Genomic DNA, 23876 nt, shown 5'->3' with positions numbered 1-23876 from the left:
AAGTCAAACAAACCATTTTACAGGTTTATTAAAATCAAGCACATCATGTCTGCTTGCAGTCTGGCTGTGAGCGGTTTGAGGAAGTTCACTGCACCTGCGATGTTCAGGCCTCTTATTCAGATTCCTTCCGGGCAGGACCAATCAGCTCCCAGGATCCACCTAGACTCACTCACACAGGTCAATCACTCTAAACATGCACACCTGCAACCCGTCTCACACTCACATGCAGACACATACACACAGGGAAAAAGCAGTCACGACCCTGGGGTCGTAACAACACATACATTCATATGTTCATAAACACATACATTCACACGTTCATAAGCATACATTCACACATTCATAAACACATCATCATTCTTTGAGGGTCAGACCATCACACTCTTCCTGCCACTAGGAGGCTTCCTGAGCTGTCAGCAGCTGAAGCTGCTGTTGCTAAGCGACAGGAGTTCAGCAGCGAAACATGTTTCCTGTTCCTGTGTCCAGACGCCGCAGGATCCGGACCTGCTCCGACAGAGTCTCAGCTTTGTCTCTGAGTCATGATGAAGAAAAGTGACCTGAGAGTTGGCAGCATGTGGACATCACACAGAGTTTTTGTCTGAGACAAAAAGTGTCTCTGTCTCACTGAGTGGACACAAACTATGTGTTTACAAGTCGATCTGCCGCCGCTTTGTTTACATGACAAACTCACTGTTGTACGTTTCCTCTGTTAGTTTAATGTTTGTTTGTTACATAAAGACGATGTCACTGCCTTTGACCAGACGCCTGCAGAGCATCAACGTTTCACTGTCCAAACACGTCCGCTGTGTCCTCAGTGTCCACCGTGTCCTCAATGTCCACTGTGAGAGACACAAATTAAACCTGATTTAAACACAAATTTAAACCTGACTTAAATATGTGTCCATGAAGGGTTCTTACATTGCATGTACTCTATGTATGTATATATATTATTTTAATTTTAGATACTTTATTAATCCCCTTAGGGAAATTATTCTCTGCATTTTGACCCTTCCAGTTACAAGCCAAGTTCCCTTTCCACTTGGCTCCCGCCTATATATGTATATATACATATACCTATATATGTACTGTATATATATATGTATATATACATATACCTATATATGTATATATACATATATGTATATATATATACAGTATATATACAGTATATACATATATATCAACACAATTTCATGTAGTACGCAGTGAACCAGGTCATTTATGACCACAGGTACCCTCACATGTACTGACTTAAATAAAGGTTGCACCGTCTCTTTAAATGTATTAATATTATCATTCTTTACATTCTTGATATTATTGTAATTCATTATAATTATCATAATTATAGTTAAATGTGAGTAAATAATGATCAGTAAGGAGAGGATTTAATGTTGAAGTTATCAATATCAAAACCACGTTAAAACAAGATGGATTCCGAGCTGCTTTATTAACATGTTGAATAGAAAGAATTGATTGTGAATTACATTACATTACATTCACAGCTGTACGAAGGAGTATTAGGGCTAGCCAAAAAAATAAAAAATTAAAAATAATCCGCTACAAGGGGAAAAAGGCAGGCAAAAAAAATCCGGCACAAGAAAAAAAAATGTCAAGCAAAATAAAAAATAAAGTAAGGCATAAAAATAAATTAATTTAGAAAATATCAAAGTGCTATAGTCGATGGCCATGGCTGCCTCTACAGATGCATCGATTAAGCATCGATTACTTCAAAATCTGCTATAATAATAAGGAAATTCTCTCTCTTTTGGCTCATAAACATGGTGTGGTGATAAGTATTAGGACGCTGAAGAGACGGAAGTGTCGGAAACTTGGTTTCTTCAGGAGGATAAACTATTCAAACTTGGAGGAGGTGGCCGCATTGATACAAAATGAAATAGCTGGAACGGGGCAGATGCAGGGGTAACGATGGTTGGGGTTAGGGTTCGGGGTTCCTAACCCTAACCCTAACCCATAGTTCTGATTGTATCTGTCTTCAGTACGAACTCTGGTAGGAGCTCAGAACAAGGTGCAGGAAGACGGTAAACTGGTTTCTGTGTTTTCTAATGAGGACGAGACAGATTAAGAACAAGGCTTTCAAAAGATGAATATCCTGGTTTGGGTCTGAGGTTGATTAATAATCTAGTATTAAAAATGGCTGCTATTGGACATCACACAGCTCTAAAATGTTACAAATAATCTTTGTTTTTATAAAATCAACAAATGCAGTGGTTACTAATGTTGCCTTACAGCAAAATACCCAGGTACGTGATCCAGTCTGTGTGTGTGTGTGTGTGTGTGTGTAATCCTCTGAACACTTATCAGTACTAAATATTTTTATGCCACCTAATCTGACCCTTTTAACAGATTAACTGTCATTTTACTGTCTCACTTTTGTCACACATACACACACACACACACACACACACACACATGCACATATTTCATCACATTTGTGTTCAAATAGATTTTCATCTTTTTTTAATCTTATTTATTATTTTTTGGAGTTTCTTTGTTAATTATTATTTTTAAATGTTTAATTTAGATTGATTTGATACTTGATGTCTTTTAGTTTGAATGAAAATTAATCTAATTATGACATTTACACAATTTTAACTCCAGGAGGACAGAAGACAGACAATAGGACTTGTTCAACATAAAAACATTTTTGTTTAATTTTCATTTAAATGAGCATTTTTTGTGTTTATGATTTGATTGAATTTGGAGCTTGTGTTTGTTTTATTTAAATAAAATAAATGAACTTAATTAAAGACAGGTCTTTAGAGACGTCTGTCCTCATCAGCAGAGTGAGATTACAACCATCTGAACACACATGTGAAAATCCAGAGAACTCTGAACCAAGTCTGTCCTTCTGTCTCTTTTTGTCTCCTTGGACACCAGACATCAGAAATGAAAATCCCTGTCCAACAGGGACATTTTAAAAACATAAAAAGGTGAAGGGAATCCATCCAAGGACTGTCTCACAATGTGGACAGTGAGGACATAGTGAGGACACAGTGTCTGTGGACAGTGAGGACACGGTGTCTGTGGACAGTGAGGACATAGTGAGGACATTTTGATGACATGTGAATGTTGAACAAGAACTTGGGTTTTTTGTGGACAGTTTGTAAAGTGAGGGACACATAAGCACATTTAAGACATGAATAAATATTGAGTTAATGTTTGTGTCAATAAAAGGACAGAAGGATTAAAGAGTGATGATTGTCCCCATGTCCTCTGTGTCTCGGTGTCCTCAGCGGTGGTGGGGGTTTGATCCCCGGCCACAGGAAGTTTGGCAGCAGCTTGATGTTTATTAATATTTTTGAAAGACTGAGAAAATCTACTTCCTGTCAAAGATGGTTGCCATGGCGTCTGAGAGCTGACACAGCACTGCATGTGTGTGTGAGTAAGTGTATATGAGTGTGTGTCTGTGTGTGTGTCTGTGTGTAAAATGAAGCAGACTGTGTGACAGATGATGTGTTTGTTGTCTCACTTTAAATCTCACTATTTGTGTTTGTGCAGGAATCTGAAGGTTATTAAAAAGAGCAGGTGAGTGTGTGTCTGTGTGTGTGTGTGTGTGAGAGAGAGAGAGAGAGAGAGAGAGAGAGAGGGACAGACTGTCTCTCACTCTGAAGACTCTTGGGTTGAGACTCAGGTAAAGACTCAGGTAAAGATTCCTGGGTAAAGACTCCATGAGTGTGTGTGTGGGGTCAGAACAGATGTTTCCTCACCCTCATGAGTTCCATCATTATTCATGGCTTCACCTCATTGTCCACAATAAGCAGAACTATGTTAGTCAGTCATGTTCAGATCCCTGAGGCCACAGTCTAAGTCCTGAATCAGACAAAAGGCTTGTCTGTTAACGGTGTCACTCTGTCCACATGTGTCCGCGGGTGCTCACATTAGCATATTGACTTGGAGGAGGGGATTTTTGAGAGTCAGTAGACAAAGGTTCCAGTAGGAGTGGTGATAATGTGTCCACTGTACAAATGATGGAATTTATGACCAAACCTCGTTTACACAAAACTCTTTCTCCAGCGCAAAATATTTTTTAGTCTGAACAAATAGATCTACTCTGATGCTCACTGAGGCCCTGTGTAACCCTAACCCTAACCCATATATACATATATGTGTGTGTATATATATATATATATATATGTATATATATATATATATATATATATATATATATATATACACGAGTATATACAGTGTAATCCTAATGGGAACACTGATACTGTGATGAGTGTAATATCCTTATAAACTCCCCCGATAATCCCCCCTCACACATACACACACACATTGAAATAATCCCTAATCTCAGCACAGATTGCATTCACCTGAATGTGAGGTGATTTATATTTGATGTCAAATATATAAAAATATAAATCTAATATGAAACATTATTGAACAGTCTACATTTGGAGTGAGCACGTGACAGGTCGCCTGCGCATGCTCTCAGGTGAAATCACCTGCTCAGGTGAACACAGTGTAACAGCCAATCACGTGCTTTGGCGCTGCCGTTTGTTCGTGTCTGTGCAGCGCGCGCACATGGTGAACCGGCACGATCTCCTCCTCTCACCCGGAACAAAGAGTGACGATGATGATGAGGAGGAGGATGGGGAGGGGGGGCTCTCCTCAACTATCCCTCTGCGTGCAGATAGGTGGCGCGTGTTGCCACAAGATCTCGCCCCTGTCTATGTTGCTGAGAAGAAACGGTGACAGGCTCTGGAGGGAGGAGCCTAACACACACACACACAGCCCCGACCTGCTGCATCTGCGGGACTTACCGGGACTCACCCGGACTCACCGGGACACACCAGGATTTACCGGGACTTATCGGGACCGGGACTTGCCAGGTGCCCTTTTTTTCTGGGCAGCGGGTGCAGTAGCAGTTGTCCCTGGTGGAGTTACGCGCGCGCACGTGTGTGTTGGTTTTCTTTCAGGAGCCAATCAGAACGCAGCGTTCACCTGCTCTCACCTGAGTCAGGTGAGAGCAGCTCCTGGCGCGTGCTCACGTAGGTATTTACCAAAGAGAGAGAGAGAGAGTGAGTGAGTGAGTGAATGAGTGAGTTTTTGTGTGTGAGAGAGAGAGAGTGAGTGAGTGAGTGTGTGTGTGTGAGAGAGAGAGAGAGTGAGTGAGTGAGTGAGTGAGAGTGTATATGCGTGTGTGTGTGTGGTTGAGTATATGTGTGTGTTCACAGTAAAGTGGAATTTACCGTGTGTGTGTGTGTGTGTCAGGAGTGGGTCTCAGGTCCGTGCAGACTGACTGATCAATGAAGACGGAGATCATGGCGGAGGAACATCGTTACAAGAGACGTAAACAGGCCAACCCACGCAGGAAGAATGGTAACACACACACACACGCACACACACAGGACAGATGGGCGAGACACATTAATAGACAGTGAGAGAGTGATCACTGGAAACTTCAGATACTGGAGCAAAAAAAAGTCCAAACTAAAGTATTTTTTCTTAAAGTGTGAATTTGTCTTAAAGGGATCATGAAAACCCTTATGATGACTTAAGTGAAAATGTTTTAACAACAATTTTGAAATTTGTTTCATTAAATATTGTTTATTTAGTTTGTGTTACTCAAGAGCGCCCCCTACAGTCATCACAAACCTGTCAATCATCTTCCTCCTTCTTCTTCTTCTTATAATAATAATAATAATAATGATAGTAATAATAATAATGATACACTGACGGTCACCTTCATGAAATGTGGGAGGAGTCTGTGATGCTGAGGTCAGGAGGGAAGAGTCTGTGATGCTGAGGTCAGCAAGGAGAAGTCTGTGATGCTGAGGTCAGGAGGGAGGAGTCTGATGCTGAGGTCAGGAGGGAGGAGTCTGATGCTGAGGTCAGCAAGGAGGAGTCTGTGATGCTAAGGTCAGGAAGGAGGAGTCTGTGATGCTGAGGTCAGGAGGCAGGAGTCTGTGATGCTGAGGTCAGGAAGGAGGAGTCTGTGATGCTGAGGTCAGCAAGGAGGAGTCTATGATGCTGAGGTCAGGAGGGAGGAGTCTATGATGCTGAGGTCAGCAAGGAGGAGTCTGTGATGCCGAGGTCAGCAAGGAGGAGTCTGTGATGCTGAGGTCAGGAGTCTGTGATGCTGAGGCCAGGAGGAAGGAGTCTGTGATGCTAAGGTCAGGAAGGAGGAGTCTGTGATGCTGAGGTCAGGAGGGAGGAGTCTATGATGCTGAGGCCAGGAGGGAGGAGTCTGTGATGCTGAGGTCAGGAGGGAGGAGTCTGCGGCTGAATGCTCTGCTTGGCATGGTGACGAGATGAGCAGGAGAGACAGTGAGGAAGAGGAGGAGAATCTGAGTGTGTGGGCGGGGAGGAGTGAAAATGCCTTCTTCATGTTCATCTTCTTCTTCTTCTTCTTCATTCTCATGTCTTGGTCTTCATGTCCTCACAAAGCTCGTCTCTGTTCCACCAACAATAGAAACTCTTCCTTCTTCGTATCCCATGATTCAGTGGACTGATGTTGGTGTGAAACTCTGGTATTTGTGATGTTTCAAGGTGACTGACACACACACACACACACGCGTACGCACGCACAAATACACGCACGCACACTCTCTCTCTCCTGCGGCAAGGTCGACCAAAATGGAACATTCAATAAATGGATAAAGGGGTCATGACCTCTGTGTGGGTGTATGACCCACTGACTCCACCCACATTTAGATGCAGGCCACACCCACCTCTGTATGAAATCAACTCCAGATCAATGACAGCGGTATTTACTCGGCTGTCCATGAACGTCTCGTGCAGTCCACATTAGGACCAGGTGATGAGTTCAAGGACATTCTGGAGAAAAGGTGAAGTGGTGATGCAGTGGGTGAAGGGGTGACTTAAAAACCTCTTCATAGACCATCTGATTATAAACATTAAACATGTTTGTTTGTTTGTTTTTGTGAGTCACAATTGTGAAATAAATAAAGTATCATCACTTCTGACCACACCCACACTCATCCTTTTAATCCTTAAGTGTTTGTTCACTTATTATAATAATATAATTATATATTATAATATATTATATAATTATATAATCACGACCATGTAAAGAGCCTCGAGTTTATTATAGTTTATAAGTGATTTTGTTTCAAATATTCAAAAAACGACAGAAGGACCAGGAACAAGACCAGAGGCAAGACCAGGAACAAGACTAGGGGCAATACCAGGAACAAGACCAGGAACATGGTCTGATGGTCTGTGTGATGGTGTGAAGGTGTGAAGGTCTGATGGTCTGTGTGAAGGTCTGATGGTCTGTGTGAAGGTCTGATGGTCTGAAAGTCTGTGTGAAGGTCTGATGGTCTGTGTGATGGTGTGAAGGTGTGAAGGTCTGATGGTCTGTGTGAAGGTCTGGTGGTCTGTGTGAAGGTCTGATGGTCTGATAGTCTGTGTGAAGGTCTGATGGTCTGTGTGAAGGTCTGATGATCTGATGGTCTGTCTGATGGTCCATGATGTTTATGATTGTCTGTTAGAAGATGGAGAGAAGTTCTGGAGGAAGAAGGATGAAGTCGTAGAGATAGTTTCCAGAGAAGAGATGATGAGGAGATGTTAGGTAAGAAGAATTGACAGATGGTTCTGGAGTTTGCAAAAGTGGGTGGAAATGTCTGGTGAATACCTATTTCAGGAAGAGGGAGGGGCTTAGGGTGACCAATAAGAGTAGAAGATGCTCACAGGTAGACTATAGTGAGACAGGAGACAGGAACAAGGTGATGCCAGAACGAGTGAAGGAGGAGCCAAGGGTTAAAAGATGGAAGCTGAAAACTTGGGAAAAGCTCTTGGAGGTGTTTGGTGTTTCCTCAGGAAACCTGGTCCCAGGGTGTGATTGACAGTGAAGATATCAGGAGTAAAGAGAAGAGAGACACAGTGGAAACTGTGTGTGTGAGGTCACTGAATCGCCGACGGCTACATGCTAACAGGATTAGCTGCTATGTCAGTGATTCATGTGCATAGTTAAGCTAACATCATCAATCAATACATTGTGTGTGTGTGTGTGAGAGAGAGATCAGGTCAATCAATGTAACAGCCTAAAGCTTGATAACATCTGATGATGATGATGTTGATGTTGTCTGTTTCCTGTTACATTGTTTTGACTTCAGTTTGACACAGTGTGACCTGTTACATTACATTACATGTCATTTAGCAGATGCTTTTATCCAAAGCGACTTAAGTACAAACTGCCAGGGGTGGAGTTGAACTTGCGACCATGATGTCTTTAGCACACGGGGTACAAGTCTTAACCACTGAGCTACCCCCACCCAGGGGTGTTCACTCTGAGACTGTTGTCCTGTTACAACGTCATACACACACATAGCATTATGGGATTATTGATGATAGATTATTGATGATGTCCACATCATCCATATTTGGTGAAGACCCAGTGATGTTAAAAGCTTGAACTGGTCTTCACGGAGACCTTAGTGTTGGCTGGGGTCACATGATGACGAGTACCATGAAGAGTGGGAGGAGTCTTAGAGAAAGTGAAGTGATGAATATTGGGGATGTTCTTCATCATCATCCTCACACGCCCCACCCCTACACAAAAGTTAATTTGTATACATGAATGTGAACGTGTGAGTGAAAACTGCTGACCTCAGCGTTTCTGTTCCTTTTGTTGACCTTAAAGAGACAGTCAGCGATTTCAGATCCTTAAACGTGTTCCAGGAACACACTGTGTGTGGTTAAGGTTAGTGTTAGTCATTAACTGGTTAACCCTGACCCTAGTAAACCTCTTTCACACCTGGACTAAGGTACGCAGGGTCAGAACTGCTCTTTGTCCTACAGAACAGCTCCAGTTCACTGACATGTGACATGTTGCTGTTGTGTTGTCATGGTAACACAAGGCTGTTGTGTGTTGTAGTGTTGAACTATGAGAAGTTGGTCGAGACGAGTTCTGAGACGGACGAGGACGATGGGATGTTTGTCCCCAAGGAGGTGGGCATGGTCACTGTGGGGACGTCACTCTGCGATAACAGCTGGACATTCAGAGACAATGACAACACTGGTGAGATGCGCACACACACACACACACACAAAACAAACAAAGTGTAACAGTGTTTTCTACACGATAGTAACGTGTTACCATCGTGTCAAACACGTTACATTCATGTTTTCGTTTCCTGTGCTCAGTGCGGCAAATGAACGACGTCTCCAAACTGGACGAGTTTTTCTGCAAGCATAAACCGGACCTTGGCGACAGTCGCCTGGAAACCATGGCTGAATACCTGCAGCGCAGCGGCACTGCAGTCATTTACCCAGAAGCCCCGGAGGAAGTGACGAGACTGAGCGCGCGCGACGTCATCGGTCAGGACGAGAGCGAACATGGTGAGAAAAACAAACAAACCTGTAAACATGATCATCAGAATCACAATAAACACACTTATTGAACTCTGACCTTTGACCTCTGCAGATGATTTCACTCAGCTGCTCACGTGTCCGTACTGCGACTGCGGTTACAAGCGGCTGACTTCGCTACAGGAACACATCAAATATCATCACGACAAAAACCAGATCAACTGTTCCCAACTGGAGCATCACATGACCCTGGAGAAACCTACCAGAGAGCAGGTAAGACCCACCCCCCACTTAGTTAAGTGACTCAGACTCATAAGACTTCACTTAAATGTGTTGTTATACACTTTAAGAAGATTCTTTGACTCACAGTTAGACACACTTTGTTTCTTTTTTATGGACTTTGGTGTGAAAGGGTGTACCCAACAAACTGTCACTCAGTTAACCCCCCCCCCCCACCACAGGTACCATCACACAGTGAAGACAATGGAAACAGGAAGTTCAAATGTAGTGAATGTGGAAAAGCTTTTAAATACAAACATCACTTGAAGGAGCATCTACGTATTCACAGTGGTGAGACACACACACACACACACATATTTGGTTTGGAAATATTTTTTAAGGTAAGGTAAACTCTTACTTTGAAAACCATGGTGTCTGATCTTGACTTCCTGTTGTTTCACAGGTGAAAAACCATACGAATGCTCCAACTGTAAGAAGCGTTTTTCGCACTCGGGTTCATACAGTTCACACATCAGCAGTAAGAAATGTATCGGCCTTCTTGCCATCAACAGACGAATGTGCAATGGAAACAACAGCAAACCTGGCTCCTCCCCCAGCTCCCCAACCTCATCATCAGGAAGACCCACCCTCACCCAGCTCCGCCACAAACTAAAGCACAAGCGATTGTCTGGACCTCCAGATCAGCAGGGTCATCCTAGTGTCAAATCCAAACAGATGGACTTCAGTGAGTACCAGCTGCTCATGGCCTCTCAGCACGGGTTTGGAGGACCTGCGGTCTACCTTAATGGCTGCAGCAGGAGCATCCACATCTCCTCCCACAGCCCCCTTCAAGACCTGAGAGGTATAGGACTAGAGCTCCCTCTGCTGGGCTATGCAGGAACTCTGGGGAATAATCTGAGTGAGGTTCAGAAGGTACTTCAGATCGTGGACAACACTGTGTGTCAGCAAAAGATGGACTGGAATTCAGAGGAGATCTCCAGGCTGAGAGTGTACATGAAGGAGCTAGGCGCACAGATAGATGACCAGAAGGTGGCGCTGGGTGGTTTCCATGGCAACACTCTGGAGATGGACAGCAAGGTCAAGGGTCTGATTGACAATGCAAAAAAACCAGTGGAAGTCAAAAAGGAGAAACCAAACCACTCAGCTTACCTGAGCAGGGAGGAGAACCACCGACTGCTTTTCTCCTGCCAGTACTGCAACCAGGCATTTCCTGGACCCATCCCACTGCACCAACACGAGCGCTACCTGTGCAACATGAATGAGGAGATCAAAGCTGTCCTGCCACCAGGTGATGGCAGCACCACATCCTCTGAGCCTCCTGGCAATGAGCAGGCACTCAGCCCCATCAACTGCTTCAAAGACCACATGTCCGTACCAAAGGCGCAATTCACTATGAACGCTGAGCTGAACTCTGAGGAGCTGCTGAAAGTTTCCAGCACTGTCGGTCTTCCTCAGGAGTTTGTGAAGGAGTGGTTCTCCCAGTGGAACCACCATGGTGGCAGGAAAACACTGCTGCTTCCTGACCTCAAGCAGAGCATGAGCCAATCACTTCTGTCACTTCCTGATGTAGATTCACACGGACGTTTTGCTGGCATTGACACTTTGCACCGACTCAACAATGGTCACCACTTTTCAGCCAACAGGCAGACGACAGACGAACAAGCACTGGACCCACAGGTGGCCCAGCTGAGGAGAGACACGCCTTCACCTCTCAACCTTTCCTCCGCATCCTCCAAAACCTCTCAGAGCAGCTTTTACACCCCGAATAGCCTCATGGGGGACAACAGGGAAATACCACTGGATCTGTCACTGCCCAAATCCACAGTGACACAGAGGCTCATGGTAGAGAAGCAACCCAGAGCTAACGGTTGTATCTTGGAGTACAGCGCTGAACATGGGACTGCACCCATAGACCTGATTAGCATCAAGACAGAAGTCCTGGGCTCTGATGGCAGAGCATCCTCTCTCCACCAGCTGGAGGAAAGCTCCAATTCAATCTTTGGGATAAACCCCTTCGCTGGTGGTCCCATCTACACCTCACGACAGCCACACAGTGCTTTTCCTCCACCCACCTTAATGTCTCCAGCCCAGGCCACCGTCCCGGGCCTCAGACCCTTCCCCAGCCTTGACCCCATGAGCTTCCTGCCCCAGATGGCCTACACCTACTCCACAGGCGCCGCCACCTTCGCTGACCTGCAGCAGCGGAGGAAGTCCCAAAAGAAACCAGGTTTCCAGGTAAAAGCTTCAGATTCAGATTCAGACTCTGATTCCTGATTGTCCCGTTGTCCTGATGGTAAATAAACATCTGGACAAGTCTTTTTAATAGAAACTGTAATTTCCTGTTTACACTTTTGTTTATGATTTATTAATAGACCACGCCCTCTTTGCGTGTGTTTCCTGGATGAAAGGCTTTTACCTTTAAGCTCTCTCCAGACTTGTGATCTTGGAAACGTGTGAGGGAAGGTGTGGGATTAACAGACAAGTATGTGTGTGTGTGTGTGTGCGTGTGTGTCAGAGTGAGCTGCTGGATGGACCGGCCGGGGGGACAGAGGTGGACTTCCTGTCCAGCCTGGACGACCTGACAGACAGGAAGAAGATGAAGAAGACTGAAAGTGGTATGTACGCGTGTGACGTGTGCGACAAAACATTCCAGAAGACCAGTTCCCTCCTCAGACACAAATATGAACACACAGGTATATAAACTGTATATATACATATATATGTATGTAAATATGTATGTATATATATATATATATATATATATATATATATGATGCTTTTGTGTCCCTGTCCTCATCTCTCATGTCCTCATGTCCTGTCTTTCTTTTCTTTACTTTAAGTCTCAGCTTACACCCTTTCTGTGTTTGTGATTATATATTATCTGGCGTCCTGACCCTCAGTCATCCCTCTCTTGTGTCTCTGCAGGTAAACGTCCTCACCAATGTCAGATCTGTAAAAAGGCTTTTAAACACAAACATCATCTCATCGAACACTCGCGTCTTCACTCTGGAGAAAAACCGTATCAGTGCGACAAGTGCGGCAAACGCTTCTCACACTCAGGCTCGTACTCGCAGCACATGAACCATCGCTACTCCTACTGCAAGAGGGAGGCAGAGGAGCGACAGGAGCAGGAGGAGCGTCAGAAGCGGGAGGAGCATCAGGAGTGTCAGGAGCGGGAGGGGCACCAGGAGCGTCAGGAGCCGGACAAAGGAGGAGGAGGAGATGTGGTGGTAGACATGGAGACCACTGAGCTGCTGATGAGGACTTCGTACCTGCAGGAACTGGTCACATTCAGATACTCTGACCCTGATGTGACCCTGAGGGACAGCAGAGAGGGAGGAGGTGGACAGGAGGACACCGAAGGAGACAGTGAGATGTTTGAGGAGGTGACAGACAGATTGGAGCCAAGTTTAAGGTAAGGAGACGAGGAAGAGGAGGAGGACGAAGGCAACAGTAGGGGCCAGAAGGACATGATGAAAGACAAAGACAGTGAAGACACACTGCTGCTGATGGACTGAAAATATCAGACCATAAGAGGCGGGGCCATTGTGATGGGGGTGGGGTTACATTTGTATTAAGTCAAACTAATTTCATCCACTAAAACAAATAGTTAGGATTTTATTTGTATTTTTTAAAGGTAATCATGGTTTGTGCTAATGCTAGCTCAGATTGATGCTAGTTTGCATCATGCTGAACTCACGCTAACATTAGCATGAGTTCATGCTAAATTCTAGGTTTTGATCTAATGGGATGCTAACTGCTACCCGCTGCTAGCCTTAGTCATGTGATCAGGTCATAGGAATTAGAGTAAAAGAAATTATGCTAACAGTTAGCTCAGTGATACATGTAGGTGTTTGACGGTGATGTTGTTGTTTGGTGAAACCTGTCGACAAAAAACACAAATAAACAGTTGCTAAACTGTTTTATCTTCAATGCATTTAAGGTCAACGAGCAACACGGGCAACGCGAGCAACACGAGCAACGTGAGCAAAGCAATAAACCCACATTCAGGTTTTGAACCCTTCAAAGAGGACGAGCAGCATTTGTCAGTGTGTATTGTTACTGTGACAGTTGCTGTATGTTATTGTAATTATAGATCATTTAGTGTTTGGACTGTTCCATTGGGGCCGGGGGTTAAAAATGTACAGGTGCTACTAAGTTCTTCGAAACACGACAGAAAAGAAACTTCCTGTTATTGTGTTTACTGTGTTTGTTTGTTTTGATCTTAGCTTCCTGCTGTTTTCTACATATGAACCAACATTTGAACCTGTGTGATTTTTAAAATAAATGTCATTTAATAGATTCTTAAAAAAGGAGGGGCGGGAACATGAAAGGGCTTGTCAAGGGGTGGAGCCATTAGCATGTTAGCTTCCAGAGAAAGTGTTATTATGCAAACCTCAGCACATGTGACTCAGCACTTCAGTATTATGACTACAGACGTTGACTTTTGTCTTAAAATTATTTCACCACAGTATTTTTTGTCAGTATTAATTTTGATGGAGTTTTTATTGCATTTGTTTTTTGTTTCCATTTTATTTATAAGACTTATTTTATGTCCTAATTGTATTTATTTCATTCTGTAATTATTTACACAAACACACATGTCTTTAACATTTAGATCAAAAACATTCATGTTTGTCAAATATATGATGAAGATGGTGGTGTTGATAATGATGATGGTGACCGTGATGATGATGATGATGATGAAGATGATGAAGATAGTGGTGATGATGAATGTGATGGTGATGATGAAGATAAAGATGAAGGAATCTGTGAAACGATATTGTTACATTTTCTCTGAAATGACGTGGGTCAAATAAATGTAGCCAAATACAATTTAAATAAAGTTGTTATTGTTTCTCTACAGATGTTATTGTTCACTTATTGATTATGTCACAGATCTCCTTAATATTGATTTCACTCACTCACTCACTCATTCACTCAGTCACTCACTCATTCATTCCACACATCCTGCATTATTCTATTATTATTATTATTGTTATATTATTATAATATACAAATAATAATAAGTAATTAATGTTGATTTATGAACCACCTTTCACAGAAATAACAGAAGTAATTATTCACAGTAAAAACAGTGAAGTTCATAATAAACAGCAGAAACAAGAACATACATGAGATAAAATATAAAATTAATTAATATTATTATTTATTATTTATTATTTTTATTATTAAACCCTTAAAATAACAAACATTTATAATAATTATAAACCCTCGGTAGATAATGATGGATAATAATAATAAAATCGTGATCCAAACACTTCCTGTCTAAGGAGCGGGACGTGATGACGTTTGACGTGAGGACGCACACGCCGCCGCCCACACATGCAGTCAGAGGTGAGTGTTGTTGTCGAGACGCTTTGAGAATGATTTCCTATCTCGTTGTCTTCTGTCTCTCCTCCCGTGTCCTCTGTGACGTCGTCATGACCGAGGACAGACGTTTCTGTCCCGCGTGTTTGTGACAGTTGACTCTGCGGAGGATTAAGAAGATTTTATTGAGGAAAGTGTTGTTAGCTGATAGCATGTAGCTTCCGCTAGTTTTCACATTTACTAACTTCCTGTGCACGAGTGAGTCACGTGATTCCACTCTTTGTCTCAGGTTTATTTCGTCATTTTTTGTTTCCATTGAAATGAACAATTGTGACTGTTTTTATAAACCTTATCATTTTATTATGATCATAACTTTAATTTAACCAGGAACAAACAATATATACAATGACGTCATCACAGATATAAAACCACATAATAAAATCAATAATGTTAACTTGTATAAAGAATATATACAATGACGTCATCACAGATGTAAAACCACACAATCAATCAAATCAATAATGTTAACTTACATAAACAATACATACAATGAAGTCATCACAGATATAAAACCACATAATTAATGAAATCAATAATGTTAAATTATATAAACAATATATTACAATGACGTCATCACAGATATAAAACCACAGAATCAATCAAATCAATAATGTTAACTTATAGAAACAATATATACAACGACATCATCACAGTACAGATATAAAAACACAGAATCAATCAAATCAATAATGTTAATTTATAGAAACAATCTATACAATGACATCATCACAGATATAAAACCAAATAATCAATCAAATCAATAATGTAATAATCAATAACAGCCTCATGTTTCTGTTTGAAGTATGAAGTCAGTGTTTTAACATGAACTGACACATCACTGCAGTCACAGACCGACAGGCAGACAGACAGAGAAGGCGTCTCACTGAAGACACAGAAGCTGTCTCACTGAGGACAGAGAAGGCGTCTCACTCAGGACACAGAAGCCGTCTCTCTGAGGACACAGAAGCCGTCTCACTGAGGACACTGAAGCCGTCTCTCTGAGGACAGAGAAGCCGTCTCGCTCAGACTCAGAACTGTGGAGGACTCACAGACTCACGTAGACCTGGACCCCGTAAAGGTCACAGAGCCGCAGAGAGTTCATCACAACATCTGTGACTCGTTCACATTTTCATATTCACATTATTTGGACACATTCAGAAATAAATTGGACTCTTTTCACACAAAAGACGACACAATGCTTCACTCTTTAATCACATCTGTATTTGTGCCGTTGAAGCTTCGCTCATTTCCTGCTGCTGATACGAGACGACACGCTTCCTCTTCCTGCTGCTGATACGAGACGACACGCCGCCGCCCGCTTCAGCTTCTATTGTGGAGTTAAATGGAGGCAGATTATGGTCTGACACGCTGGAGGTTACGACCTCTGCAGTAACTCACTGTTGTTTCTTCCTTGTCTGTCAGTGTCGCAGTGAACAATCCTTTATTTTCTCTGTTTATCTGTGAATTGATCAATCAGTGGTTGTCAAACCTGGAAAACAAAGATATTTAATTATTAATCAACATATCACACTTTAGTAATAATGAGTGTAAAATGTGATCATTACTTTTATTCTTTCATATTTGTCGTACTTTTGTGTGTTAACGTTTAATTTGATCAACTTAATAATTGCATTAGTTAAGTGCCGTGTCTTAAACATTATTGTGAGTGGACAATTAAGTGGACAGCATTGTCGTCCCTCTGACAGAGCAGTCCTTCTCCCAGTGTCCTGCTGGTGGAGCCGTTCTATGGCGGATCACACAAACAGCTGATTGACCTGCTGCAGGAAAACATCGACGGCTGCGTCGTCTTCTCGCTGCCGGCCAAGAAATGGCACTGGAGAGCGAGAACCTCGGCGCTGTACTTCAGCCAGAACATCCCCACCTGTCCCACATACAGGTGAGTGTCCCGTCTCTGCTCTGCAGCTACACCATCACCCAACACCAACACCAGGTTCTGCATGTTTGTCTTCAGAGTTCTGTTCAGCAGCTCAGTCCTGAACCTGTGTGAGCTGGTGGCTCTCAGACCAGACCTGGGTCGTCTTAAGAAGGTCCTGTACTTCCACGAGAACCAGCTGGTTTATCCAGTCCGTAAAGAGCAGGACAGAGACTTCCAGTATGGATACAACCAGGTGTTGTCATGGTAACGTCCTTTCATGTCTTTTCACGTTGGTTGTGTGTGGTTGTGTGTGCACTCACCAGACCAAGACGTATTTTGAATATGAAAATAAGTCATAATAATTGGGTGTGTGTCCACGTGTCCATGTGTCCACATCTGTTCTTCACTACAAACACATTTTGTGGAAGTGTATTGTGAGTAATAACGTTGCCACGGTGATGTTTCACATTGATCTTAATGAGTGTCAGGCGGCTGGTGATTGTGATGATGTCATTCATCAGCTGTGTGACAGTAACGAGCCGCTCATCAATAACAGTCTGCACTAATGTCGTTAAATCATTACCCTCCTCTGATTGGCCGACAGCCACAAGCACTTTACTAAAGTCCCCGAGAATCAAACGATCGATTGATCAGCTGATCAAGACAAACACATTTATATTCATCCGTTCACATCAGGGGGTAGAGTGGGTCAGTGGTTAAGACCGGTACCCTGTGTGCAAAAGACATCATGGTCACAATGGTCGCAAGTTCGATTCCACCACTGGCTGATTGTACTCAATTCCATTGTAAGTCGCTTTGGATAAAAGTGTCTGCTAAATGACATGTAATGCAATAATATCAGTTCACTTTATCAAGAAAAACAAAAGTCAAACTTCAACAGTTCATGAGTTTATGACAGAAAACAATAATTAGTTCATCGATCAATCAGGTGACCTTCAGGTGTGTCTCTTTGTCGTCCAGCCTGGTGTCGGACGTGGTCGTCTTTAACTCGCGCTTCAACATGGAGTCCTTCTTGTCCTCCATCTCGCTCCACATGAAGAAGATTCCAGACCATCGGCCCAAACACCTGGACCAGCTGATCCGGCCCAAGTGTGTGGTCCTGAACTTCCCGGTCCAGTTCCCTGAGGTCAGCAGGTCAGTGATCGTGGTTCCATCGCTCAGCTGTCAGTCATGTGTCTTTGTGTTCCATTAAAAAGTAACATTGTTTGTTTGTTTGTGTGTTTGTTTTATTGTTTGTGTGTTTGTTTTATTTTTGTGTGTGTTTGTGTTATTGTTTGTTTGTTTTATTGTTTGTTTGTGTTATTGTTTGTGTTATTGTTTGTGTGTTTGTATGTGTTATTGTTTGTGTGTTTGATTGTGTGTGTGTGTATTTGTTTGTTTGTTTGTTTTTGTGTGTGTGTTTGTTTGTTTGTTTGTTTGTTTGTGTGTGTGTGTGTGTGTGTGTGTGTGTGTTTGTTTGTTTGTTTGTGTGTGTGTGTGTGTGTGTGTGTTTGTTTGTTTCAGGCTGTTGCCCAAACACAAGGTGGCGCTGCAGCAGCGTCAGACTTGCAGGTAAAGACAACTTATCAACAACAGCTACGTGTCAACAAGGAGACATTTGTAACATATGTCACTGTTTGTTTACATGTGGATTATTAACAGTTGTGAGGGTGAATCTGGACCAGGACCAGGACTGAAGCAGGAGTGTGGAGAGCAGATGAAACCTCTTCACATTGTTTGGCCTCACAGATGGTAAGTAACCTTTTGAATTCATGGAGTCATGAGTTTGAAATGAAGTGGTGAAATAAAGTGGTCAGATGATGTGGTGGGATGAAGTGGTCAGATGACGTGGTGAAATAAAGTGGTCATATGATGTGGTGAAATGAAGTGGTCAGATGATGTGGTGAAATGAAGTGGTCAGATGATGTGGTGAAATGAAGTGGTCAGATGATGTGGTTAAATGAAGTGGTGAGACGTGTTTTAAATCAGATTATTGGACACAAAGTGCAGCCTGGTGTTTTTCACCTTCTCTTGTAATCTGAGCAAAACACAGATGGATTTTTTCTGTTAATCTCTGATTGAAGCTGTTTTTCACTTTAATCTGTGTGTGACCTGGATCCTCAGATTACACACACACACACACACACACAGCCACACACACACTCAATCACACAGTCTTATTGCTGCTGCTGATGGAACAGCTGTTTCAGGTGAAGATGATGCTGCAATACAGCGTGTGTGTGCGAGTGTGTGTGTGGTTAAGAGCTTTATGATGATTGAAGTTGATGACAGAGAAACAGCAGGTTGTGATGAAACCTCAGAAGAAAGAAAACGTTGTTAATCCCTGGGATTATTTAACCCTCAGATTTCAGATCAGTTCACACGGAATTTTCGACTTTTGAACGTGTGAAGAAAAAAACGTCATCAGCTGATTGTACATCACACTGAACTTTGATTCAGTGACAAAAATCATCAACTGTGTGTTTGTGTGTGTCTGTGTGTGTGTGTGTTTGTGTGTGTAGGGAACATGATAAGAATCCTCAGCTCTTCTTCTCGTCGCTGCTCAAACTGAAGGAGAAACAACTCGACTTCCACGTGTCTGTGATCGGAGAGACATTCACTGATGTTCCAGGTACACACACACACACACGCACACAATTTTAATGATCAAACACACTCTGTGATATTGTTGTAAATTCAATCCCATAATGACAGTGATTTTAGTAAAAGGGTCAAATATTGATGATTATTTTCACCTCTGTCATAAATAGAATATAAATAATAATATCATGTTCTTTATGGTCCTTAGATGACTTTTATTATAAATGACCACAACCTGCACACACACACACTAAAAATCATCACAACAACAAACATTAAATAAACCGAATATTTCATGGGTTTAATTGTGTAGTTGAAAATTACTCTGAACCACATGTAGACCAGGGTTTTGGACTGAAGTGGTCTCTGTGATGCACGTGCGGATTGTGACCTGTAGAGGGAGCCAGTGTCATCTGTGGGTACTTCCTGTCAGCATCTAATCTAGATGTAACAAGTTCTACAGGTGGATGAAGGAGGTTCTGATGCTGTGAGCTGACTCCGCCCCTTCTCCTCCTGCAGAGGTCTTCGTGGAGGCCCGGCGTGAGCTCGCCGACCACGTGCTGACGTGGGGTTTTCAGGCGAGTAAAGACGATTACCTGAGAGTTCTGTGCGAGGCCGACGTCGTCGTCTCCACCGCCAAACACGAGTTCTTCGGTGTCGCCATGTGAGTTTGTTTTTCTCTCAGACAGGAAGTGTGGACTTGGATTTCAAAATAAAAGCACATGAATCACAGCAGTAAAACCACTTTGTTCAGGTTAGAAGCTGTTTACTGTGGATGTTTACCCGTGTGTCCAAACACTCTGGTTTATCCTGAAATATTCCCAGGTAAACAACAACAATGTTTCTAAATATTACAACACTGCACAAGTCTGATCCTCCTTCCTCTCCTCCTCCTCCTCCTGCAGCTCAGTACCTGTACTCCACACCTGAACAGTTGTGTAAACGTCTGCAGGAGTTCTGCACAAGGCCGGACATCGTCCGCAGTCACGTTGTCATGGTAACAACCTAGCTTTACATTTACTAATATAGTCATCAGTGATGTTGTGGCCTGTTGTGTTCACTTGTGTTCACTTGTGTTCCCTTGTGTTCCTCAGGTTGACACTGACTCGTTCTCCTGGACTCGGTTAAAGAATCACTTTCAGACTCTTCTGACTGATGCAGGTCCCTGAACATAGACCAGAACTCAACATGAACCATGAACTGCTCATGCCAATCTGTCTCTCTCTTTCTCTCCAAGACTCTGCCTGTGCTGACGTTCACTGTCTCTGTCTTTGTGTTTGCAGATTATTTGACAATGTTACCAACGCCTGTCACTGAAATGTAACTACTGTCCTCAGAGACATCACATGGACATGTCCTGTCCTCAGAGACATCACATGGACATGTCCTGTCCTCAGAGACACTTCAGACAAAGGATTGAAGAAAAAGATTAACAGTGAAATAAAGAAAACAAAATTGAACACATGAGTGATTGTTGTTGCTCTGGTCGTCCACAACTCTCTCTGTTGTCACTGTCTCTCTCACAGTAAATGCAGACAATGAAGCTCGCTCGCTCGCTCGCTCACTCACTCACCCACCCACCCGTGCAGCGGAGTGTCTTTTTTTAAAACATCAACACTGTAACTTTGTCTCTGCTGCAGTGTAACTTTGTCTCACCGTCTTCAGCCTTTGATAAATTTAAAGGCTAAACAAACTCCTCTGTCTTTAAATAAAAATGTTTTTTTTCTACTTTTAGAAAAATCAAAGTAACGTCGACTGAAGCAGCTCTTTCTGAATGAAGACTGAAGATTCAGAAGACGACGTCTCTCTGGAGACAAAGTGTCCCCTGTGGAGACAAGCAGCATGAAAGGTGTTGTAATTATCAGAGAGCTGCTACATGCTAACTGCAGACATACACTGTGTCTGTGTATCTCTCTGCGAGTGTGTGTGTGTCTCTGTGAGTGCGTGTGTGTCAGTGTGTGTACAGATAATCTGATGATCACAGAAACTTTCCTTCATCACAAACGTTGACACTTCATCTCACAATCTTAAAGTAGAGCAGATTAAAGGGGAATTACAACATAATCTTAAATAATCCAAACAGCACGGACGAGTTCTGACAACTGTCAATCAAATTAGCACCAAAACTCCCTGTTAATGTGTGTGTGACACAGATGATTAATCCCAGAGAGGTGTGTGTGTCTCAGGATGACCGTGTTGACTCAGCTGCTCGTCCTCAGTATCATGTCCTCTCTTAAATGTGGACAAACATTGTCCCGTTGTCGTGGTGGTGATCACATATCAGTGACATCAGTGATTGAGTCCCTACAGTTCTCACCTTCCACACACACACTGACACCTGAGAGCAACACAAACACAGAGAGGAAGAGCAGGTCAAACACTCTCTGCTCAGGTTCTACGTCCTTGGCCGGAAACACATGTGACAGGAAGTGAGGTTAGCTGTGACCTTTGGAATGTTAGTGAGGTGTTTGTCAGGTTTTATTTCTCAAGTAAAAATGTCTCCAACATCTTATTAAAGGGACAGTTCAGGTGTTTCAGAGCTCACGCTCCCACACACACACACTCTCACACCAAACCCCATAGAAAAAGTCAGTGATTTTAGCTGCTGCTCCTCTGCTGCCTCGTGTGGTCACTCTGTGTCACTGACGTCAATCTGAACACTGAAGAGACAAAATCAGACATTTGAACTTAGTAATGGAGGCAGCAGTGTGTGTGAGTGGTTTACAAACTTCAGTCTCACAGTGAGATAAAGACGTGATCATGTGACCTTAAACTGACGAGTCTTTAGTTCAGTGGATAAAATCAGTTTTTCTTGTGTACCTGCTGGCAGCCATTTCGTTATTGTGTCTCAGACACATAATGGCTGCCTGTCACTCAACGAAGTGGACAGAGGACATGTTGAACATCATCAGTTCAGGGCTTCATGTCTTCAGACGGTCAAAGGTCAAAGTGCACACCATGTAATGGCTTGTCATTAGCAGGTTATTATTAGTTATTAACGGAATCAAATCTCCAACCTTCAGCTCAGAAGACAACGCTATACCCCCGAGTCACTTTTATTCTGAATAATCTCATCTGAAACATCATAATCTGAACTCAGTAAAGAGATTACTGGTTTCTATGGAAACATATTCAGTTTGAGTACAGGGTCTGACCACAGATGTTTGTCTGTCTGTCTGTCTCTCTCTCTCTCTCTGTGTGTCTCTGTGTGTTTCCTTGGTGAAGTTCTGCCCTCTGCTGGACACTCTGCATCAGTGCAGGTGACATTATATAAAAGATTATTTGTGATAATAAAAATCATTATAAACTTTTCACTTTTATGACAGTAAAATTTTAAATTATCATTACTTTACTTTTAGTTAGTTAGATAGTTAGATAGATAGCTAGGTAGGTAGTTAGATAGGTAGGTAGATAGTTAGTTAGTTAGAATGAATGAATATAGTTTTATTTTGGTTACAATATAAATACTTAAATTATGTGCAGTCAATTGACAAATACTACCATACATACTTCCACTCAACATTTTCTCACAACCAAATTTTTAAGCAAACTCTGTAACCGAAAAAGGAATAGGCTGAAGCCAAGGCTTATTTTTGCCTGTCCTGTGCAATCGATAAAATAACCCAAAATATCAGTTATACAAATCAGAAGAAAAAAAAAACATAACAAAATTTACTATAAATTCTTACTTCTTAATCATTTCACATTTCAGTCATTTTACATTGTAATCCTTAAGTATTTTACCTTTCAATGTTTTTTTGAAACTCAACCGTGTTCTACACAATTTCACTTCATCACTAAGTCCATTCCATAATTGAACTCCCAAAAATGAAACACATCTATATTTAACATTAGTTCTCACTTTACATATTTCAAAGACACACAACCCTCTTAAATTATAGTTTTTTTTCTCTCAGTTTAAAAAAAATGTTGAATACAGGTGGGAAGACTTTTATTCTTTGCTCGAAATAAAATTTCGAATGTTTTTATATGTACAATGTCTGAGAATTTTAAGATGCCAGACACTAAATAATTTATTAGTGGTTTCACGATAGGAAGCTTTGTTATAAGTGAAAAGTATACTATACGCAGACATTTATTGTTCAACAAATCCCCTACTTAAAATAATACCAATAGATTTAGCTCATTTCTGTATTCTGTATGTGGCTTCCAACTTAATTTATGATCTAAAATGACTCCCAAGAATTTAGTCTCATATACTCTTTCAATTTTTACTCCATTCAGGGATAAATTAATTTCACAATTAACCCTAACACCACCAAACACCATAAATTTTGTTTTATTTTTTTATTTAAGGATAACTTATTAATATCAAACCATTATTTTAACATGAACAACTCCTTTTCTACTGTTGTCAACAATTCTTTAATGTATAGTCCTGAACAAAATAAAGTTGTATCATCCGCAAATGTAATGAATTTCAACTTATTAAATACTGTACAAATAT

At 42.1% G+C, this 23876-nt stretch overlaps 2 protein-coding genes across 4 annotated transcripts; both read left to right on the top strand.

The window, feature by feature from the left end:
* The first annotated feature begins 4773 nt into the window (after positions 1–4773).
* Positions 4774–14364, top strand: zeb2a (zinc finger E-box binding homeobox 2a). Of its 2 annotated transcripts, none has more exons than XM_058654520.1 (9): positions 4774–5015; positions 5239–5346; positions 8867–9010; positions 9136–9330; positions 9416–9573; positions 9762–9870; positions 9983–11775; positions 12056–12155; positions 12466–14364. In XM_058654520.1, the coding sequence occupies exons 2-9, from the start codon at positions 5274–5276 to the stop codon at positions 12957–12959; spliced, it is 3066 nt and encodes a 1021-aa protein (XP_058510503.1). In that variant the 5' UTR covers positions 4774–5015; positions 5239–5273; the 3' UTR covers positions 12960–14364. The 2 variants fall into 2 exon arrangements, with proteins under 2 accessions (XP_058510503.1, XP_058510496.1); XM_058654513.1 differs by having other exon boundaries at positions 12056–12233.
* Positions 14365–14846: 482 nt separating this feature from the next.
* gtdc1 (glycosyltransferase-like domain containing 1) lies at positions 14847–20868 on the top strand. Of its 2 annotated transcripts, none has more exons than XM_058623307.1 (12): positions 14847–14898; positions 16638–16828; positions 16904–17071; positions 17789–17962; positions 18332–18379; positions 18470–18559; positions 19330–19439; positions 19928–20072; positions 20163–20233; positions 20314–20405; positions 20503–20569; positions 20692–20868. In XM_058623307.1, exons 1-12 carry the CDS (start codon positions 14887–14889, stop codon positions 20730–20732), a joined length of 1209 nt encoding a protein of 402 aa, XP_058479290.1. In that variant the 5' UTR covers positions 14847–14886; the 3' UTR covers positions 20733–20868. The 2 variants fall into 2 exon arrangements, with proteins under 2 accessions (XP_058479290.1, XP_058479291.1); XM_058623308.1 differs by lacking the exon at positions 14847–14898 and adding an exon at positions 14915–16289.
* The last annotated feature ends 3008 nt before the right edge of the window (positions 20869–23876 follow it).

Source organism: Solea solea, chromosome 2, assembly GCF_958295425.1.
Source record: "Solea solea chromosome 2, fSolSol10.1, whole genome shotgun sequence".
Taxonomy (NCBI): domain Eukaryota; kingdom Metazoa; phylum Chordata; class Actinopteri; order Pleuronectiformes; family Soleidae; genus Solea; species Solea solea.
This window is presented reverse-complemented; position numbering and strand designations above follow the sequence as displayed.